This window comes from Wyeomyia smithii, chromosome 1 (assembly GCF_029784165.1).
Source record: "Wyeomyia smithii strain HCP4-BCI-WySm-NY-G18 chromosome 1, ASM2978416v1, whole genome shotgun sequence".
NCBI lineage: Eukaryota > Metazoa > Arthropoda > Insecta > Diptera > Culicidae > Wyeomyia > Wyeomyia smithii.
The window spans coordinates 78,513,390-78,533,948 of NC_073694.1; the positions used below are offsets into that span (position 1 = coordinate 78,513,390).

The window sequence follows — 20,559 nt, forward strand, 5'->3', positions numbered from 1 at the left end:
TATAAACTTTCATTTGTATTTGATTGGCCTCCAGTTTCCTTATGCACTCCTGCTCCAGTTTTTCCATGACTACGTTGGCAATCACTGGTGATAACGGCGAGCCCATGGGTACACCGAAGGTCTGTCCATACATGGTTCCCTGATACACGAAGAAGGTTGACTCAAGCACTATTTTCACTGCTTCGACGAAGCTCTCCTTGTCGATCTTCGTATGGTGTTCCACTTCTCCCCATCTTTCCTCCAAGCATCCCAATGCGTAGTCCACTGGTACGTTGGTGTATAGGGAGACCACGTCCAATGAAAACAGAACTTCTCCTTCACTCGTCTGGACTCCTGCTATCTCCTCGGCAAAATCAAAACTATTACGGACGTGTTAATCCGTTTTTCCTACCACCTTGGCAATTATTCCGGCAAGATATCTGGCAATGTTATATGTTGCCGATCCAATCGTGGACACCACCGGCCGGAGGGGTCGGTTGTCTTTATGTATTTTCGGTAATCCGTATATGCGTGGTGGATTGCAACTAGATTCCTTCAGGCTCTTTTGTGTCCGAAAGTCGATGTATCCTTTGTTGTGCCATCCGTCGATGAAACTGTTGATTTTTTTGATGATTTTGTTAGTTGGATTTTTTGTAAGTTTTTTATACGTGTTCTCGTCCGTGAGCAGGTTAACCATTTTTTCGTGATACTCATCAGCCTCCATAATTACTGTTTTGCTACCTTTGTCAGCTTTCGTGATGACCAGGTTCGGGTTTGCCTTTATAAACTTCTTACTTTTGATAACCTCTTTCTCGATCCATTCTCCCGGAGGGTGGTGGGGTTGGTGGCGGTAATTAATGTGATTGATCATAGCGTTGGAAACTTCCGACCTGATCTCGTCTGCATTTTCTTTGTTCTGGATAACTTTTTCGATGCTTGCTATCAGCTCGATATACGGAACGTCTCGTCTGTTCTCGATGTTGAAGTTTGGGCCCAGCATCAGTGTGCGTTCTACGTAGTCCGGAATCTCCGTTTTTGTTGTGTTCTCTATCCATTCCGCTTCTGTGTTCATCTCCATGATACTTGTTGCCTTCAACCTGGCCAACTTTCTAACCTCTCTTTCTCTCACCTTGTTGTACACTGCTAGTGCTTTCTCCTCCGCCATTTTCCGTACTCTCTGTGCATCACTTTGTTCGAACTTTTCCTCTAATTTTTGGTTCACGTTTTGTTTGACTTTTTTGAGGTTCGCAATCGTTCTTTTGGTGTCTGCTATCATTATGCTAAGAATTCGGACCCGGTGTTTGAACATCACCTTCTCCAGTTCTCGTTTCGAAATATCATTATCCATTTTTATGTAAATAAATATGGAGGGGACAGCAGACCAACAATGTGGTGCTTTACGAAAGTAACGGTTAATCTGGCGAAAGCGAACAATCGAATGAAGTTTCTCTTGAACTGCAGAAGATGCAAGATCATAGAACTGCAGAAGATCATAGAACTGCAGAAGATGCAAGATCATAGTTAAAATTTAACGGATGAAACTCAAATCCGATTCTAGTCACTTCTGGTGTCCCCCAAGGCTCTCATTTAGGACCTCTTCTTTCCATCTTGTACGTTAACGACATTTCCTTTATTCTCAAAAAACTAAAAGTGTTAATTTATGCCGACAATATGAAGCTCTTTTTGGAAATAAGAAATGAAGAAGACATCAATGCATTCCAGAATGAAATATACATATTCTACACATGGTGTAAAAAAAGCTTACTAGAGTTAAATGTAAAAAAATGCAACCACATATCATTCTGTCGAAAAAGAACAACACCAAACATTACAATATCATAAGGAAACCAAACTGTAGCAAATTGTGGAAGAGTTGTTGTAGGAGTTGTCTTAGACTCCAAACTAACCTTCATTGACCACTACAACACAATAATCCACAAAGCTAATAACATGCTAGGATTTATAAAGCGCTTTTGTTACAACTTTCAGGATCCGTATACCATCAAAACATTATATATAGCCTATGTAAGATCGATACTGGAATACTGCAGCATTGTATGGTCATCCTATACAATCACACACGAAGAAAAAATAGAATCGGTACAAAAGCAATTTCTATTGTATGCTCTTCGTAAATTAGGTTGGACATCATTTACTCTTCCATCATATGAAGCTCGCAATAGTGTCATTTGTAAACGACATCGTTTTGCAGCACATTGATTCAGCTACACTTTTATCTAAGCTAAATTTCTACGCACCTCTTAGACAACTTCGAAATCGAAACACGTTTGCCACCAATCATTACCGCACAAATTATGCAAAATTCGGACCCTTGAATCGTATGATGGCCTTACTTACAATCAATACTGCGAAACCATTGACTTTACAACGTCTCGGCATGAACTGAAACACTTTTTTAGCTCAATACGCAATCGCAACGCTTATTGAAAAAAAAAAAAATGGTTTGTAAGTAAACATTGTATTAGAATATTAGAATATTGTATATCAGAAGTAGACACTGATTGACGAAATGAATAAATTAAAGTTTTGTGAGGTTTGTGTATTTTTTTTCATAGCAACACTAAAACAAACAAATTTATCGCAAACATAAACTGGGATTGAACAAAATTGTCGATTATGTACAAATTACGACTGCTCAAAATTTCTACATTAAAAAACGGCAACGCTTCTTATTGCAATAATATCGATAAGAGCTGGAAAACTATCGATTTTATCGAATCATTGCCCACTAAGTGTTCTTAGCGCCACCATGCTGCGTATTGGGACATGCTAAAAAACCGTTGCATCTTTTTACACATGAAGCAAAATTAGCTTGGATGTCTGTTATCTGTGGTATATGCAAGTGAAAAGTGAAAAGTGATAGAATTAAATAGTGAAAGTGAATAAAAAGTGTAACGTGTAGTGAATTCAATCGGGATTGAATCTCCGTAGATGTATTAAATATCTTGACCACAGCGCACTGTGGGGCTAAATCGAGAAACGGACGGCAAAACTATTGTTTCCAGTTCTATGTTATCCATATCTTCTAGAAAGCTGCTTCGTTTACTGCTGTCCTTCATATGATTTAATGGAATTAGTTACAAATTTCGCCGAGCAGAGGGCGGCATACCTAACTTTTGAACGCGACTTGCTAGACCAATGAGCTAGGTACCGGCTTTATAGTGCTGGGCAGGATGCAGAATCGTACGATCAAGTGGCGTGGCAGGCGATCAGCGACAGGTTGTGTTTGTTGAGAATAAAAGGCCGTTTTTTTTCTTCACATATGGTAAAGGCTGGCTCTATAACTACACTATTCTCAATGTGCACTGCCCTCACGAAGGACGACCGGATATAGAGAAAGAAACGTTCTACGCACAGCTGGAGAAACTCTACGATAGCTGCTCGCGTAGAGACATCAAGATCGATATCGGGGGCAAGAACGCTCAGATCGGTAGGGAAGACATATATAAACCGGTCATCGGCCCGCACAGCCTGCACACCGTTACGAACGACAACGCCCAGCGATGCGTCAACTTTGCAGCTTCCTGCCAGTCCAAAGTACCTTCTTTTCCTGAAAGGACATCCACAAAACCACCTGGAGATCACCTGACCAACGTACAACAAACCAAATTGACCTTGTTCTCATCGACGGCCCGCTCTTCCTAGACATACGTGCGCACCAATTGCGGTGCGGATATTGGCTCGGACATGAACACTTCGATCGAGTCCAGTGCGACTAGGCAAAAAGTAGACGATGTACCTGATACCACCGGTAGTCCTCTACGGAACCGATACAACGACGCTTCTAGCGGAGGTCCTCAACTTAAATAGTATGGAGTAATAGTACAGACGGATGACGGATAATGGCAACAGTGCATGAACCATGAGCTGTCCGCGCTGCTTGTAGAGAACCCCAAAAGTCAATAGGTTGCGGTGGGCATAGGCGTAGCCAGAGGGGGGCAGGGGGCCGTTGCCCCCCCCCCCCCCTAAATGTTGACATTGGTGCAGAATTTTGTTTTCAATAACTCTTATAGCACAAAACGACATCTTTAGCCCATCTGTGTAAAGTATCAGCCAGATCAAAAATAATTGATTGAAATGCTTGCGCTATGTTAAGTGTAATTGCACAGGTTTTTCAGTTGATCCACCAAGGATATTGCAGCGGCAAAAGTACCGGGCAAATCCGCCTGCATCAACTAGCTTGGAGTATTGGAACCGAGCTGTGACAATTCCTTATCTTGGTTCTCTTGTTACTTCGCTGGAAACACGGTTCGATGAAGATAGTGCACCTGCCAACGCGTTGTCTTTGCTGCATCCCGCTAACGTAATACGCATGTCGTTGGAAGAGTTCAAGCGCAAAACCAAAAATTTCGTAATTTTTTATGAAGTTGTCAATTTTGTTGGAGAGGTGGAAGTTTTGTATTAACATTGCAGCAGCATGAGAGCAGACCGTAAGAACTTGGAAGAGTTGGATCTTTTAGACCTGCTAATTAAAGTCCGTTCTTTCTTCCATGCGACTGAGAAAGTAATTCAAATTGCACTTGCTCTACCATGTGAAACGCGCACGATTGAACGCTCGTTCAGAACATTACGGCGGGTGAAAACCTGGCTGAGGTCAACAATGGTTGAACAGCGGTTGAGTGCTCTCTGCTTGCTGAGTGTTCATCGGCACCGCTATCCGCTGTAAAATTTGCGCCATCTTGTGAATCTTATCTTGAATTCCCGGTTGCAGCTGCTGATCAACTCTATCTTCTGCCATGTTCGTGGATTCTTGAGATTCTCGTCGCCAAGATAATTTGTCCAAAGGTTTAAATGAACTTAAGAGTTTTTAGTAAAGAACATCTATTTATATTCGACGTTGGACAAAGTATAATCCAATTTTCCACTCTGATGTCAAGGACAACTTTTAACTGGTTGCCTTGATGTAACAATCACTAGAGACTAGTATTTATTTCTATTTTTCAAAACACTAAAGTCGCATTCTACGCGGGGGATACGTGCCGCGTAAGAAAACGCGCAAATTCCGGAATCCGCGTAAAAAACCGCGTTAATTCCGGAATCCACGTGAAAAAAGCCGCGTAAAAACAACCGCGTAAAAAGTGACCTTAGTGTACCATTTTTTTACTTCTAAAATTTTGAAGAGCTTGCCCCCCCTATCTGAAATTCTGGCTACGCCCATGGCGGTGGGCCGGTCACGTCGTAAGGATGCCGGACGACAACTCTGTAAAATCACTTCTCGTCAGTAACCCTGCCGGCACGACCAGATCGAAAGAGACTGATGCGACGTCTGGAGAACTGACGAAACACAGCTCAAAATCGAGCAGCACGGCATCAACTTTTTGATACAGCACGAGCCACTATGGCTCTAGTCTTATTGGTAACGTAAGTTTGCTAGGTTTGAGAATCGATCCTAGGTGCAGTACTAGTTCTTAGCCAATAAGGCAATCCATGGGTGACGTTTCACTGCTTGTACGTTTGTTTTTCAAGCTGCAAAACCAAAACACGACCAAAACTAAAATCTTTTAATGTCGGCAATAATATCAAAACTGATTTTTTATTGTTGTATTTAGGATTGGCACTCACGATACTCGAGCTACCGATCGGATAACATTTGCTTTTCACGCTTCTGGATCCGGATTGAATCCAAGTTGCGACCGATCGAACATACATAAAGCTGTCATAAGTTGAAAACAGACTGAAATCAGCTGATCGCAACTGTCTCGTGGATTGCCTTATAAATGATGACATCTCCATTTGTGTTGATTTCGATGCTCTGATAAGAAGCATGGAATGTATATGGGTCATTCCATGTCAAGTGATCAGGCAAATGCAACGACCCTCTCCGATTCGCTTCGAATTGAATGAAATGAGTTGTTTCAGGTCGAAACTAAAAAATCCAGAGTTTTGGGTCAATTGGACAACCCACCTCTAATTGCGGAGCCCTCCATTTTTGTATTTTTTGACATCATTTTCCATGTTTGTGAAAAACATCATATCTCAGAGATCGTAAAAGCTACAGACAATATTAGACACTCTTTTTAAAGGTTATAAAATTTTCAATCGAAAGGCATCATCAGATTTTGTAAAAAGTGTTGCCAATATTGATATTTTTACGTTTAAAAACTAAAACTTCGTTTATCTCAAAACACCCCCAATTTTTTTTAAATCTGATGTCACCAATGTGGAAAATTTTACATAAGAATCACCTATCCTGGATATATTCAACTTTTAAGATAACGAGTTCGTTAAATTCACACAACGAATGTGACCAAATGTTGAAACTCACTCGAAACAATAGCGCTATTTCACATCTTGGGTTACTCATGGCCTTTTTGATAGTTTATTCCTTTGTTTTGATTTGAGTTTTCACGACAGTGAAAAAAATGGTGTGTTCAATAGGTTGGAGTTTAAAAAGTGAGTGTACAGCACTCGCACTTAACATCGCGAGAATGGATTTTGTTCAAACTTCGGTCTGGTGTTCAACTATATGCGGAAGCCATGAAAAACAGTTTGGGCAATATTTCGCAGCTAGACAAAAACAATGCTGCAATCCGCTGAATTGCCATGGCGGTATGTAACCTGCGGTTCCCAAAAAGACTCTTGGGACTTCATCCCAAGTTTTCCTTACGAGTAAGTACGACTCAATGAAAAATGCTGTCAACATTGCGAGAGGAGAATGTTGATCCCAATATTCTTCGCCTTTATCTGGCAACCTTCTCTCAGAAGCGTGTGAACGTACTCCAGAATGTATGCGAAAAGATTGCGTAAAAGGGGGTATTAATTAACTACGTCTCGTGTAAATGCGTTGCTGAACGGATGTGGCCGAATGTCAAGATTTGACAACTAGTGACAGATCTTGGCCCTCTCTAACAACTTTAGCCCTAGAACTCTCGGCATCTTTCCGGATAAGTTCTTTTCTGTTCCTAACCGCGAAGGCGAGTAGAAGTGCGCGACGGAAAATTTAATCTAACTCTTGAATTGAAGAAAAGTGAAGAAGTGTAAAATAGTTAAAAAGCAGTATAGTTAAAAAAAAATAAAAAAAGCTAAGAACATTAAGAGGGACAGAAGGAAGTTGAAAAGTGTTACCAAAATAAGAAGTGTGGTAAGTCGTGCGACTTTACCTGACTAGATACAGTATGTAAAATTAAATTTGTTATTTAGATCTAAGGCATTGTAACAACGACACACGGTAACGCTACACTAAAAGAAAGATTAAAATACAACGAAAAAAAAGGTAAATTGTTAATTATTAAAATGTAGATCATTATTGTTAAAACCTAAGGCTAGCACATGTTAAAAACTAACTAAATGTACAACACAAACACTAATAAAAATGAATAGGTCCAGAAAGGGCCTTTTTTTCTGTTTTTGGAACAAATTTCCAAGTTTTTCCCTTCAGAAAATTTGGAGAAAGTTCCCCCCCCCCCTGTTCGGACGGACAATCGGTTCGGAAAGAGGTTAGGGTGACGGGACTTGGAGGAAAGATCACGTGGCTTTCGGGAACTACCCGGTTCGGTGGTGATATTTGCCAGTTTATCGGCGGCAGTATTAGGCTTGGCTTTGGCGACGGTTCGCCTACCATACTTGGCAGCGATTTGGCCACAACTTCGAGCCGTTGTGCTATGCTCTTGACAGTTGGTCAACGCATCCCATCATTAAAATCGGCATCCGGCTACGGCAGAAGTCCTTTTGTGGGCTGATGCGCCCCAATCCAGAGATTCACACATCGTTCGCCAGCGGTGAGGCCTGAGTCGGTGTACGGAACTGTCAGCGGAACTGGAAACAAGCAACCCGTGGGCGGGAATCGCTCCTAGAGGCAGTTTCGTGAGTTTACTAGCATTAAGACTGTGCATAGTTGTAAGAGTACACAATTAATTACTGGGAATTATAGTAGCCGTACACGGCTTAAGCTAGTTTGCAAACTATTTGAGTTTAGGTACTATTTTGCCCTCACTTCGCTTATTGAAACGATTAACCTAAACCCGCAAAGGGGTTATCAGCCCTCGCGTCTTCTCGGTTGGTTAGAAATAATCGCATCCGTTGCCTTCGAGCATCCCCCCGTTTGTTAGGGTCCGTTCGGCGACACATGCCACAGTTGACCGCGAGTTAGTTCATCCCCCTTAGTCGATTGAGTTAATTCCCCTTCACGACGAGAAGACTGTACAGGGTGGCTCGCCTCGGCTGACAGCATTAGTTCACCAGTAAACGACACCCATGAGAATCAAACCCCGACTGGAGTGCAGGTAGCCTACAGTTGGGGGTTTTCGAGGTTACAAATTGGCGCCCAACTAAAACTTTTTAATTTTCACGAGTTTTTTTTTCAACCCCGGTTGAAGGGAGGAAAATCAGATTCTGATCTATTTAATTGGTTTCGTTCTTCAAACGAAATCTTTTACAAAGGTTACAAGAAATCTTGATTAATTCCAGAAGTAGTTTACAGCCTTAGAATCCCGGTGCCGCTTTTAAAACAATCCTGGAGTGCAGGTGAAACAGACTGTCACTGTGAAGGGTGAGTACACGTGGAAAGCAGGGGGAGTCTGAAAGGGCACAGACGCTGACCCGGATAGGATTCGTGTAGAATATTTTGTGGAATTGATCGAAACTGATTGTTAACGCTTATTCAAGATGAACGTGGAAATACAAATGCAGTACGATAGTTTACTGGTTCACCATTTAGAGCGAGCCGAAGTAGAGCACGAACTTACAGTTCGAGCTGTGCAGTTTGATGAAACCGTTAGCTTATCTACCCTTAGGAGGCGACTACGCGATCGCCTGCGAGAAGAGAAAGATGAAAATATGAAAGATATTGAGTTTATTCGGTGTACATAACGCCAGATGAGGAAATGAAAACGATAGATAACAGTCTTAAGGATATTCGTGATATTCTAGAAAACAACAAAATATTTGAGGGAGTGAGAGATTCTTTAAAATCGAGATTGGTACATTTTTTCGCTAGATGCGTCAGAGCGCAAGATTGTGCAGAGGAAGATGAAGATTTAGACGATTTGGATAGACTGAAAAATTCCATTCGTGAGCTTTTGAACACTTACTTTTCTCCATTTTCACCGGTTCCCGCAATTCAAGCTCAAATGGTTGCGCAGATTGCCCAATCGTTATCTAAGTTGAATATGGAAACCGGTCAGCAACAGTCACCGGAGAGCGATAAAGACGGGGTTCCTGCTAGAGAGGAAACGGACGTTAGTAGTGTTGAACACTCGGACTCCAGACAAAGCAGTCGAAAGTCCGCAGATAGGGGTCGACAGTTGACGTCGGTAACGTCGAACGCCTTCCCGTGGTATCCATTCGCGTCAAACCCACGCTGTGTGTGTCAACACGCCACTAGATCCGCGCCATCTAAGCGGGTAGCAAGGATCGAAACCCGTTTACCGTTAGACAAGAAAATCTCGAAACCCAGACCGTGATACGAAAGTTCTGAGTCAGTGGATTCAGAAAAGTCCGACTCTCCTTCCCCAACACGTTTTAAGGCGAAAGTTAAAGCGCGTCAGCAAATCAGCCGAAAAAGTAGACCCGTCTGTGACTGGAATTTACGTTACGACGGAAAGGATCAGGGACAGGGATTGATGAAGTTTATCCGTGAAGTCGAGTTTATAGCCAAATCGGAAAGAATGTCTCATAAAGATTTATTCAGATCAGCCATCCATTTATTCGGAGGGGTCGCGAAAACCTGGTTTATGACTGGGATGGAGAATGAAGATTTTGTTTCGTGGAAAGATCTCGTGCGTGAGATGAAAAAAGAGTTTCTGAACCCGGATCACGATCACGCTGCGGAAAGTCGGGCCGGCGCGCGAAAACAGGGACCCAGAGAAAAGTTTCAAGATTACCTTTTCGAAATGCAGAAAATATTCAATTCTCTTACGGTACCGGTTTCCGAAGCTGAAAAGTTCGAAATCGTGTCGCGAAACATGAGAGCCGATTACAAAGGCTACGCGGTCGCATCGAACATAAATAATCTGGCAGATTTGAAAGCGTTTGGTCGTCGGTTAGACGCCACATTCTGGTTTAAATATAATACTCACACGGAAGAATCGGGTACGCGAAATCGAGCAAACGTGAACGAATTACGTACGGGCGCGAAACCGAAAGAACAACCCATATCTGAAACCCGTCACAAAACGCGTAACTTTTATCGATCGAAGATCGATGAGTCCGATAACGAAATGGCGGGGAAATCTACGTCACAAAACTCAGTTCCCTCGAACAAACGCGAACCTCAACCAGGCCCAAGTTCATCAGGACTGAAGATTATTTTGGAAAATTACCTCCCGCCAAAGGAGGGAATGTGCTTCAACTGTAGGCTTCCCGGCCACCATGCCAGAGAATGCCAACGTCCAAAGCACAAATTTTGTAATAGGTGTGGTTTCCACAATGTGGCTGCGAAAGACTGTCCATATTGTGCAAAAAACGCACAGTAGACCGTTTGGTGGGGCAAACGAGTCACAATTCTTTTGAAAATCCTCAACTTAACGCTACTCAATTTCCTAGTCTTGTTAACACTGGCTACCGCCAGGTAGGCGAGCAGGAATATGTTCATTCATCAAATTTTGAAGTAAACGATCTCTTTATTCACTTGCCGCATGACGACAGACTATTCGTTGAAGTGCAGATTTATGAGATTTCTGTGATTGGGTTGCTAGACAGCGGTGCCAACCGATCAATACTAGGCATCGGCGCAAACAATTTAATATTGGTTAGATTAATCACCGTGAACGTTTACTTGTCTGTTTTATTGGCTCTTATCGGTGAAAATTAAATAAAACAGCTTTATTTCGCGTAACGCGTTTCGGTCTACTATTCTTCGACCATCATCAGACGCCTGAAAATATTTATTACTTTTCATTATAATTTTTCTTTTTTAAAAACAATTACACATTTAACACTTACAAATGGCTGTGTGCAACCTATCGGTCTTGTCTGACTAAACTATACTAACATGAAATTTTCCTGCTCAACTCCCTATGTTGCCCACTTCATCATCGGTAGCATTCGTTCGTGTTCGCGTTTTCGGCTCTCTCCTTAACCGAGCCAATAGTCCGTTGTAGGTGGTGTTGAAATTTCCACACTCACGCTGTAGGTTAACCGTTCGCATTTCGCCTTCCTTCTTGATGTGAAATACCTCTGCAATCATCCTGGTTGCCGGGTCGTCTATGCGTTCTAGAAATGCGGTGTTGTCGAAATCGAACACATGTCCTTCCTCTATTGTATGTGTGGCTAGTCCAGATTTCGGATTCTTATTCCTACAGTCGTTCTTGTGTTCCGCTATCCTCACCTCCAGCATGCGTTTTGTCTGACCGATGTACGTTTTACCGTCGTTCGTTCCACATGGTACAGAGTATACCACGTTCTTCTGTTTGCCTGGTCGTATTCGATCTTTCATTTTGCTAAAGATTTTATGTTTGATCTTGTTTTGCGGTCGTGAGGCTAGAGTCATATCATGACGTCGCAATATTTTTCTAATTTTCTCACTCAGACACGGTATGTAGGGGGCTGATATGTATTTTGGTGGCTGTGTTGTTCTGTTTTGTGTTTCCAATGTGTTATAGTGTTTGTGTATTCTGTCCTTTTTTACTCTATCGGTAAACCATGATGGATAGTTATTTTTCCTTAAAATTTCACTTGCATGATTGAGGGCCTCCCTTCGTTTTCCCCCACAGAACAACTTTATAGCCCGATCAAAAAGTGCGATCGCCGTGTTATGTTTGTGTTGGAAGGGGCTCTTGGATGTATAATCTAGATACCGTCCAATCTGCTGTTTGGGTAGCCATGCTGTCATGATTCGATCGTTTTCGCGCTCTAGTGTCATGTCCAGGAATTTAATTTTACCCTCCACCTCCATTTCCACCGTGAACTGCAAACGATCGTGAAAACTGTTGAACGTGTCTACGATCATCTGAATGTGTTCAACACCTGCCACACACATGCAATCATCTACGTACCGTTTATAAACTTTCATTTGTATTTGATTGGCCTCCAGTTTCCTTATGCACTCCTGCTCCAGTTTTTCCATGACTACGTTGGAAATCACTGGTGATAACGGCGAGCCCATGGGTACACCGAAGGTCTGTCCATACATGGTTCCCTGATACACGAAGAAGGTTGACTCAAGCACTATTTTCACTGCTTCGACGAAGCTCTCCTTGTCGATCTTCGTATGGTGTTCCACTTCTCCCCATCTTTCCTCCAAGCATCCCAATGCGTAGTCCACTGGTACGTTGGTGTATAGGGAGACCACGTCCAATGAAAACAGAACTTCTCCTTCACTCGTCTGGACTCCTGCTATCTCCTCGGCAAAATCAAAACTATTACGGACGTGGTAATCCCTTTTTTCCTACCACCTTGGCACTTATTCCGGCAAGATATCTGGCAATGTTATATGTTGCCGATCCAATCGTGGACACCACCGGCCGGAGGGGTCGGTTGTCTTTATGTATTTTCGGTAATCCGTAAATGCGTGGTGGATTGCAACTGGATTCCTTCAGGCTCTTTTGTGTCCGAAAGTCGATGTATCCTTTGTTGTGCCATCCGTCGATGAAACTGTTGATTTTTTTGATGATTTTGTTAGTTGGATTTTTTGTAAGTTTTTTATACGTGTTCTCGTCCGTGAGCAGGTTAACCATTTTTTCGTGATACTCATCAGCCTCCATAATTACTGTTTTGCTACCTTTGTCAGCTTTCGTGATGACCAGGTTCGGGTTTGCCTTTATAAACTTCTTACTTTTGATAACCTCTTTCTCGATCCATTCTCCCGGAGGGTGGTGGGGTTGGTGGCGGTAATTAATGTGATTGATCATAGCGTTGGAAACTTCCGACCTGATCTCGTCTGCATTTTCTTTGTTCTGGATAACTTTTTCGATGCTTGCTATCAGCTCGATATACGGAACGTCTCGTCTGTTCTCGATGTTGAAGTTTGGGCCCAGCATCAGTGTGCGTTCTACGTAGTCCGGAATCTCCGTTTTTGTTGTGTTCTCTATCCATTCCGCTTCTGTGTTCATCTCCATGATACTTGTTGCCTTCAACCTGGCCAACTTTCTAACCTCTCTTTCTCTCACCTTGTTGTACACTGCTAGTGCTTATAGCCCGATCAAAAAGTGCGATCGCCGTGTTATGTTTGTGTTGGAAGGGGCTCTTGGATGTATAATCTAGATACCGTCCAATCTGCTGTTTGGGTAGCCATGCTGTCATGATTCGATCGTTTTCGCACTCTAGTGTCATGTCCAGGAATTTAATTTTACCCTCCACCTCCATTTTCACCGTGAACTGCAAACGATCGTGAAAACTGTTGAACGTGTCTACGATCATCTGAATGTGTTCAACACCTGCCACACACATGCAATCATCTACGTACCGTTCATAAACTTTCATTTGTATTTGATTGGCCTCCAGTTTCCTTATGCACTCCTGCTCCAGTTTTTCCATGACTACGTTGGCAATCACTGGTGATAACGGCGAGCCCATGGGTACACCGAAGGTCTGTCCATACATGGTTCCCTGATACACACGGATAATCGGTTCGGAAAGAGGTTAGGGTGACGGGACTTGGAGGAAAGATCACGTGGCTTTCGGGAACTACCCGGTTCGGCGGTGATATTTGCCAGTTTATCGGCGGCAGTATTAGGCTTGGCTTTGGCGACGGTTCGCCTACCATACTTGGCAGCGATTTGGCCACAACTTCGAGCCGTTGTGCTATGCTCTTGACAGTTGGTCAACGCATCCCATCATTAAAATCGGCATCCGGCTACGGCAGAAGTCCTTTTGTGGGCTGATGCGCCCCAATCCAGAGATTCACACATCGTTCGCCAGCGGTGAGGCCTGAGTCGGTGTACGGAACTGTCAGCGGAACTGGAAACAAGCAACCCGTGGGCGGGAATCGCTCCTAGAGGCAGTTTCGTGAGTTTACTAGCATTAAGACTGTGCATAGTTGTAAGAGTACACAATTAATTACTAGGAATTATAGTAGCCGTACACGGCTTAAGCTAGTTTGCAAACTATTCGAGTTTAGGTACTATTTTGCCCTCACTTCGCTTATTGAAACGATTAACCTAAACCCGCAAAGGGGTTATCAGCCCTCGCGTCTTTTCGGTTGGTTAGAAATAATCGCATCCGTTGCCTTCGAGCATCCCCCCGTTTGTTAGGGTCCGTTCGGCGACACATGCCACAGTTGACCGCGAGTTAGTTCATCCCCCTTAGTCGATTGAGTTAATTCCCCTTCACGACGAGAAGACTGTACAGGGTGGCTCGCCTCGGCTGACAGCATTAGTTCACCAGTAAACGACACCCATGAGAATCAAACCCCGACTGGAGTGCAGGTAGCCTACAGTTGGGGGTTTTCGAGGTTACAAATTGGCGCCCAACTAAAACTTTTTAATTTTCACGAGTTTTTTTTTCAACCCCGGTTGAAGGGAGGAAAATCAGATTCTGATCTATTTAATTGGTTTCGTTCTTCAAACGAAATCTTTTACAAAGATTACAAGAAATCTTGATTAATTCCAGAAGTAGTTTACAGCCTTAGAATCCCGGTGCCGCTTTTAAAACAATCCTGGAGTGCAGGTGAAACAGACTGTCACTGTGAAGGGTGAGTACACGTGGAAAGCAGGGGGAGTCTGAAAGGGCACAGACGCTGACCCGGATAGGATTCGTGTAGAATATTTTGTGGAATTGATCGAGACTGATTGTTAACGCTTATTCAAGATGAACGTGGAAATACAAATGCAGTACGATAGTTTACTGGTTCACCATTTAGAGCGAGCCGAAGTAGAGCACGAACTTACAGTTCGAGCTGTGCAGTTTGATGAAACCGTTAGCTTATCTACCCTTAGGAGGCGACTACGCGATCGCCTGCGAGAAGAGAAAGATGGAAATATGAAAGATATTGAGTTTATTCGGTGTACATAACGCCAGATGAGGAAATGAAAACGATAGATAACAGTCTTAAGGATATTCGTGATATTCTAGAAAACAACAAAAGATTTGAGGGAGTGAGAGATTCTTTAAAATCGAGATTGGTACATTTTTTCGCTAGATGCGTCAGAGCGCAAGATTGTGCAGAGGAAGATGAAGATTTAGACGATTTGGATAGACTGAAAAATTCCATTCGTGAGCTTTTGAACACTTACTTTTCTCCATTTTCACCGGTTCCCGCAATTCAAGCTCAAATGGTTGCGCAGATTGCCCAATCGTTATCTAAGTTGAATATGGAAACCGGTCAGCAACAGTCACCGGAGAGCGATAAAGACGGGGTTCCTGCTAGAGAGGAAACGGACGTTAGTAGTGTTGAACACTCGGACTCCAGACAAAGCAGTCGAAAGTCCGCAGATAGGGGTCGACAGTTGACGTCGGTAACGTCGAACGCCTTCCCGTGGTATCCATTCGCGTCAAACCCACGCTGTGTGTGTCAACACGCCACTAGATCCGCGCCATCTAAGCGGGTAGCAAGGATCGAAACCCGTTTACCGTTAGACAAGAAAATCTCGAAACCCAGACCGCGATACGAAAGTTCTGAGTCAGTGGATTCAGAAAAGTCCGACTCTCCTTCCCCAACACGTTTTAAGGCGAAAGTTAAAGCGCGTCAGCAAATCAGCCGAAAAAGTAGACCCGTCTGTGACTGGAATTTACGTTACGACGGAAAGGATCAGGGACAGGGATTGATGAAGTTTATCCGTGAAGTCGAGTTTATAGCCAAATCGGAAAGAATGTCTCATAAAGATTTATTCAGATCAGCCATCCATTTATTCGGAGGGGTCGCGAAAACCTGGTTTATGACTGGGATGGAGAATGAAGATTTTGTTTCGTGGAAAGATCTCGTGCGTGAGATGAAAAAAGAGTTTCTGAACCCGGATCACGATCACGCTGCGGAAAGTCGGGCCGGCGCGCGAAAACAGGGACCCAGAGAAAAGTTTCAAGATTACCTTTTCGAAATGCAGAAAATATTCAATTCTCTTACGGTACCGGTTTCCGAAGCTGAAAAGTTCGAAATCGTGTCGCGAAACATGAGAGCCGATTATAAAGGCTACGCGGTCGCATCGAACATAAATAATCTGGCAGATTTGAAAGCGTTTGGTCGTCGGTTAGACGCCACATTCTGGTTTAAATATAATACTCACACGGAAGAATCGGGTACGCGAAATCGAGCAAACGTGAACGAATTACGTACGGGCGCGAAACCGAAAGAACAACCCATATCTGAAACCCGTCACAAAACGCGTAACTTTTATCGATCGAAGATCGATGAGTCCGATAACGAAATGGCGGGGAAATCTACGTCACAAAACTCAGTTCCCTCGAACAAACGCGAACCTCAACCAGGCCCAAGTTCATCAGGACTGAAGATTATTTTGGAAAATTACCTCCCGCCAAAGGAGGGAATGTGCTTCAACTGTAGGCTTCCCGGCCACCATGCCAGAGAATGCCAACGTCCAAAGCACAAATTTTGTAATAGGTGTGGTTTCCACAATGTGGATGCGAAAGACTGCCCATATTGTGCAAAAAACGCACAGTAGACCGTTTGGTGGGGCAAACGAGTCACAATTCTTTTGAAAATCCTCAACTTAACGCTACTCAATTTCCTAGTCTTGTTAACACTGGCTACCGCCAGGTAGGCGAGCAGAAATATGTTCATTCATCAAATTTTGAAGTAAACGATCTCTTTATTCACTTGCCGCATGACGACAGACCATTCGTTGAAGTGCAGATTTATGAGATTTCTGTGATTGGGTTGCTAGACAGCGGTGCCAACCGATCAATACTAGGCATCGGCGCAAACAATTTAATATTGGTTAGATTAATCACCGTGAACGTTTACTTGTCTGTTTTATTGGCTCTTATCGGTGAAAATTAAATAAAACAGCTTTATTTCGCGTAACGCGTTTCGGTCTACTATTCTTCGACCATCATCAGACGCCTGAAAATATTTATTACTTTTCATTATAATTTTTCTTTTTTAAAAACAATTACACATTTAACACTTACAAATGGCTGTGTGCAACCTATCGGTCTTGTCTGACTAAACTATACTAACATGAAATTTTCCTGCTCAACTCCCTATGTTGCCCACTTCATCATCGGTAGCATTCGTTCGTGTTCGCGTTTTCGGCTCTCTCCTTAACCGAGCCAATAGTCCGTTGTAGGTGGTGTTGAAATTTCCACACTCACGCTGTAGGTTAACCGTTCGCATTTCGCTTTCCTTCTTGATGTGAAATACCTCTGCAATCATCCTGGTTGCCGGGTCGTCTATGCGTTCTAGAATTGCGGTGTTGTCGAAATCGAACACATGTCCTTCCTCTATTGTATGTGTGGCTAGTCCAGATTTCGGATTCTTATTCCTACAGTCGTTCTTGTGTTCCGCTATCCTCACCTCCAGCATGCGTTTTGTCTGACCGATGTACGTTTTACCGTCGTTCGTTCCACATGGTACAGAGTATACCACGTTCTTCTGTTTGCCTGGTCGTATTCGATCTTTCATTTTGCTAAAGATTTTATGTTTGATCTTGTTTTGCGGTCGTGAGGCTAGAGTCATATCATGACGTCGCAATATTTTTCTAATTTTCTCACTCAGACACGGTATGTAGGGGGCTGATATGTATTTTGGTGGCTGTGTTGTTCTGTTTTGTGTTTCCAATGTATTATAGTGTTTGTGTATTCTGTCCTTTTTTACTCTATCGGTAAACCATGATGGATAGTTATTTTTCCTCAAAATTTCACTTGCATGATTGAGGGCCTCCCTTCGTTTTCCCCCACAGAACAACTTTATAGCCCGATCAAAAAGTGCGATCGCCGTGTTATGTTTGTGTTGGAAGGGGCTCTTGGATGTATAATCTAGATACCGTCCAATCTGCTGTTTGGGTAGCCATGCTGTCATGATTCGATCGTTTTCGCGCTCTAGTGTCATGTCCAGGAATTTAATTTTACCCTCCACCTCCATTTCCACCGTGAACTGCAAACGATCGTGAAAACTGTTGAACGTGTCTACGATCATCTGAATGTGTTCAACACCTGCCACACACATGCAATCATCTACGTACCGTTTATAAACTTTCATTTGTATTTGATTGGCCTCCAGTTTCCTTATGCACTCCTGCTCCAGTTTTTCCATGACTACGTTGGAAATCACTGGTGATAACGGCGAGCCCATGGGTACACCGAAGGTCTGTCCATACATGGTTCCCTGATACACGAAGAAGGTTGACTCAAGCACTATTTTCACTGCTTCGACGAAGCTCTCCTTGTCGATCTTCGTATGGTGTTCCACTTCTCCCCATCTTTCCTCCAAGCATCCCAATGCGTAGTCCACTGGTACGTTGGTGTATAGGGAGACCACGTCCAATGAAAACAGAACTTCTCCTTCACTCGTCTGGACTCCTGCTATCTCCTCGGCAAAATCAAAACTATTACGGACGTGGTAATCCCTTTTTTCCTACCACCTTGGCACTTATTCCGGCAAGATATCTGGCAATGTTATATGTTGCCGATCCAATCGTGGACACCACCGGCCGGAGGGGTCGGTTGTCTTTATGTATTTTCGGTAATCCGTAAATGCGTGGTGGATTGCAACTGGATTCCTTCAGGCTCTTTTGTGTCCGAAAGTCGATGTATCCTTTGTTGTGCCATCCGTCGATGAAACTGTTGATTTTTTTGATGATTTTGTTAGTTGGATTTTTTGTAAGTTTTTTATACGTGTTCTCGTCCGTGAGCAGGTTAACCATTTTTTCGTGATACTCATCAGCCTCCATAATTACTGTTTTGCTACCTTTGTCAGCTTTCGTGATGACCAGGTTCGGGTTTGCCTTTATAAACTTCTTACTTTTGATAACCTCTTTCTCGATCCATTCTCCCGGAGGGTGGTGGGGTTGGTGGCGGTAATTAATGTGATTGATCATAGCGTTGGAAACTTCCGACCTGATCTCGTCTGCATTTTCTTTGTTCTGGATAACTTTTTCGATGCTTGCTATCAGCTCGATATACGGAACGTCTCGTCTGTTCTCGATGTTGAAGTTTGGGCCCAGCATCAGTGTGCGTTCTACGTAGTCCGGAATCTCCGTTTTTGTTGTGTTCTCTATCCATTCCGCTTCTGTGTTCATCTCCATGATACTTGTTGCCTTCAACCTGGCCAACTTTCTAACCTCTCTTTCTCTCACCTTGTTGTACACTGCTAGTGCTTATAGCCCGATCAAAAAGTGCGATCGCCGTGTTATGTTTGTGTTGGAAGGGGCTCTTGGATGTATAATCTAGATACCGTCCAATCTGCTGTTTGGGTAGCCATGCTGTCATGATTCGATCGTTTTCGCACTCTAGTGTCATGTCCAGGAATTTAATTTTACCCTCCACCTCCATTTCCACCGTGAACTGCAAACGATCGTGAAAACTGTTGAACGTGTCTACGATCATCTGAATGTGTTCAACACCTGCCACACACATGCAATCATCTACGTACCGTTCATAAACTTTCATTTGTATTTGATTGGCCTCCAGTTTCCTTATGCACTCCTGCTCCAGTTTTTCCATGACTACGTTGGCAATCACTGGTGATAACGGCGAGCCGAAGGTCTGTCCATACATGGTTCCCTGATACACGAAGAAGGTTGACTCAAGCACTATTTTCACTGCTTCGACGAAGCTCTCCTTGTCGATCTTCGTATGGTGTTCCACTTCTCCCCATCTTTCCTCCAAGCATCCCAATGCGTAGTCCACTGGTACGTTGGTGTATAGGGAGACCACGTCCAATGAAAACAGAACTTCTCCTTCACTCGTCTGGACTCCTGCTATCTCCTCGGCAAAATCAAAACTATTACGGACGTGGAAATCCGTTTTTCCTACCACCTTGGCAATTATTCCGGCAAGATATCTGGCAATGTTATATGTTGCCGATCCAATCGTGGACACCACCGGCCGGAGGGGTCGGTTGTCTTTATGTATTTTCGGTAATCCGTAAATGCGTGGTGGATTGCAACTGGATTCCTTCAGGCTCTTTTGTGTCCGAAAGTCGATGTATCCTTTGTTGTGCCATCTGTCGATGAAACTGTTGATTTTTTTGATGATTTTGTTAGTTGGATTTTTTGTAAGTTTTTTATACGTGTTCTCGTCCGTGAGCAGGATAACCATTTTTTCGTGGTACTCATCAGCCTCCATAATTACTGTTTTGCTACCTTCGTCAGCTTTCGTGATGACCAGGTTCGGGTTTGCCTTTATAAACTTCTTACTTTTGATAACCTCTTTCTCGATCCATTCTCCCGGAGGGTGGTGGGGTTGGTGGCGGTAATTAATGTGATTGATCATAGCGTTGGAAACTTCCGACCTGATCTCGTCTGCATTTTCTTTGTTCTGGATAACTTTTTCGATGCTTGCTATCAGCTCGATATACGGAACGTCTCGTCTGTTCTCGATGTTGAAGTTTGGGCCCAGCATCAGTGTGCGTTCTACGTAGTCCGGAATCTCCGTTTTTGTTGTGTTCTCTATCCATTCCGCTTCTGTGTTCATCTCCATGATACTTGTTGCCTTCAACCTGGCCAACTTTCTAACCTCTCTTTCTCTCACCTTGTTGTACACTGCTAGTGCTTTCTCCTCCGCCAT

At 43.3% G+C, this 20,559-nt stretch overlaps 4 protein-coding genes across 4 annotated transcripts; all 4 read right to left on the reverse strand.

Annotated features, from left to right (window-relative positions):
• Positions 1-373: 373 nt before the first annotated feature.
• On the reverse strand, positions 374-1,327 carry LOC129716859 (uncharacterized). The gene has a single exon (XM_055666700.1). It carries the CDS (start codon positions 1,325-1,327, stop codon positions 374-376), a length of 954 nt encoding a protein of 317 aa, XP_055522675.1.
• A 9,618-nt stretch (positions 1,328-10,945) lies between these two features.
• LOC129716860 (uncharacterized) lies at positions 10,946-12,995 on the reverse strand. Its single transcript, XM_055666701.1, has 2 exons — positions 12,330-12,995; positions 10,946-12,277 (listed from the first exon to the last, which is right to left on the reverse strand). The coding sequence occupies exons 1-2, from the start codon at positions 12,993-12,995 to the stop codon at positions 10,946-10,948; spliced, it is 1,998 nt and encodes a 665-aa protein (XP_055522676.1).
• A 4,031-nt stretch (positions 12,996-17,026) lies between these two features.
• On the reverse strand, positions 17,027-19,076 carry LOC129716861 (uncharacterized). The gene is made up of 2 exons (XM_055666702.1): positions 18,411-19,076; positions 17,027-18,358 (listed from the first exon to the last, which is right to left on the reverse strand). Exons 1-2 carry the CDS (start codon positions 19,074-19,076, stop codon positions 17,027-17,029), a joined length of 1,998 nt encoding a protein of 665 aa, XP_055522677.1.
• A 31-nt stretch (positions 19,077-19,107) lies between these two features.
• On the reverse strand, positions 19,108-20,559 carry LOC129716862 (uncharacterized). Its single transcript, XM_055666703.1, has one exon. The coding sequence runs from the start codon at positions 20,557-20,559 to the stop codon at positions 19,108-19,110; it is 1,452 nt and encodes a 483-aa protein (XP_055522678.1).

Coding starts and splice junctions, on each gene's coding strand:
- LOC129716861 (XM_055666702.1), bottom strand. CDS start 19,076: ATGGAGATGAACACAGAAGCGGAATGGATAGAGAACACAACAAAAACG. Junction 18,359..18,410: donor CCGGAATAAGTGCCAAGGTG/GTAGGAAAAAAG, acceptor TTTGCCGAGGAG/ATAGCAGGAGTCCAGACGAG.
- LOC129716859 (XM_055666700.1), bottom strand. CDS start 1,327: ATGGATAATGATATTTCGAAACGAGAACTGGAGAAGGTGATGTTCAAA.
- LOC129716862 (XM_055666703.1), bottom strand. CDS start 20,559: ATGGCGGAGGAGAAAGCACTAGCAGTGTACAACAAGGTGAGAGAAAGA.
- LOC129716860 (XM_055666701.1), bottom strand. CDS start 12,995: ATGGAGATGAACACAGAAGCGGAATGGATAGAGAACACAACAAAAACG. Junction 12,278..12,329: donor CCGGAATAAGTGCCAAGGTG/GTAGGAAAAAAG, acceptor TTTGCCGAGGAG/ATAGCAGGAGTCCAGACGAG.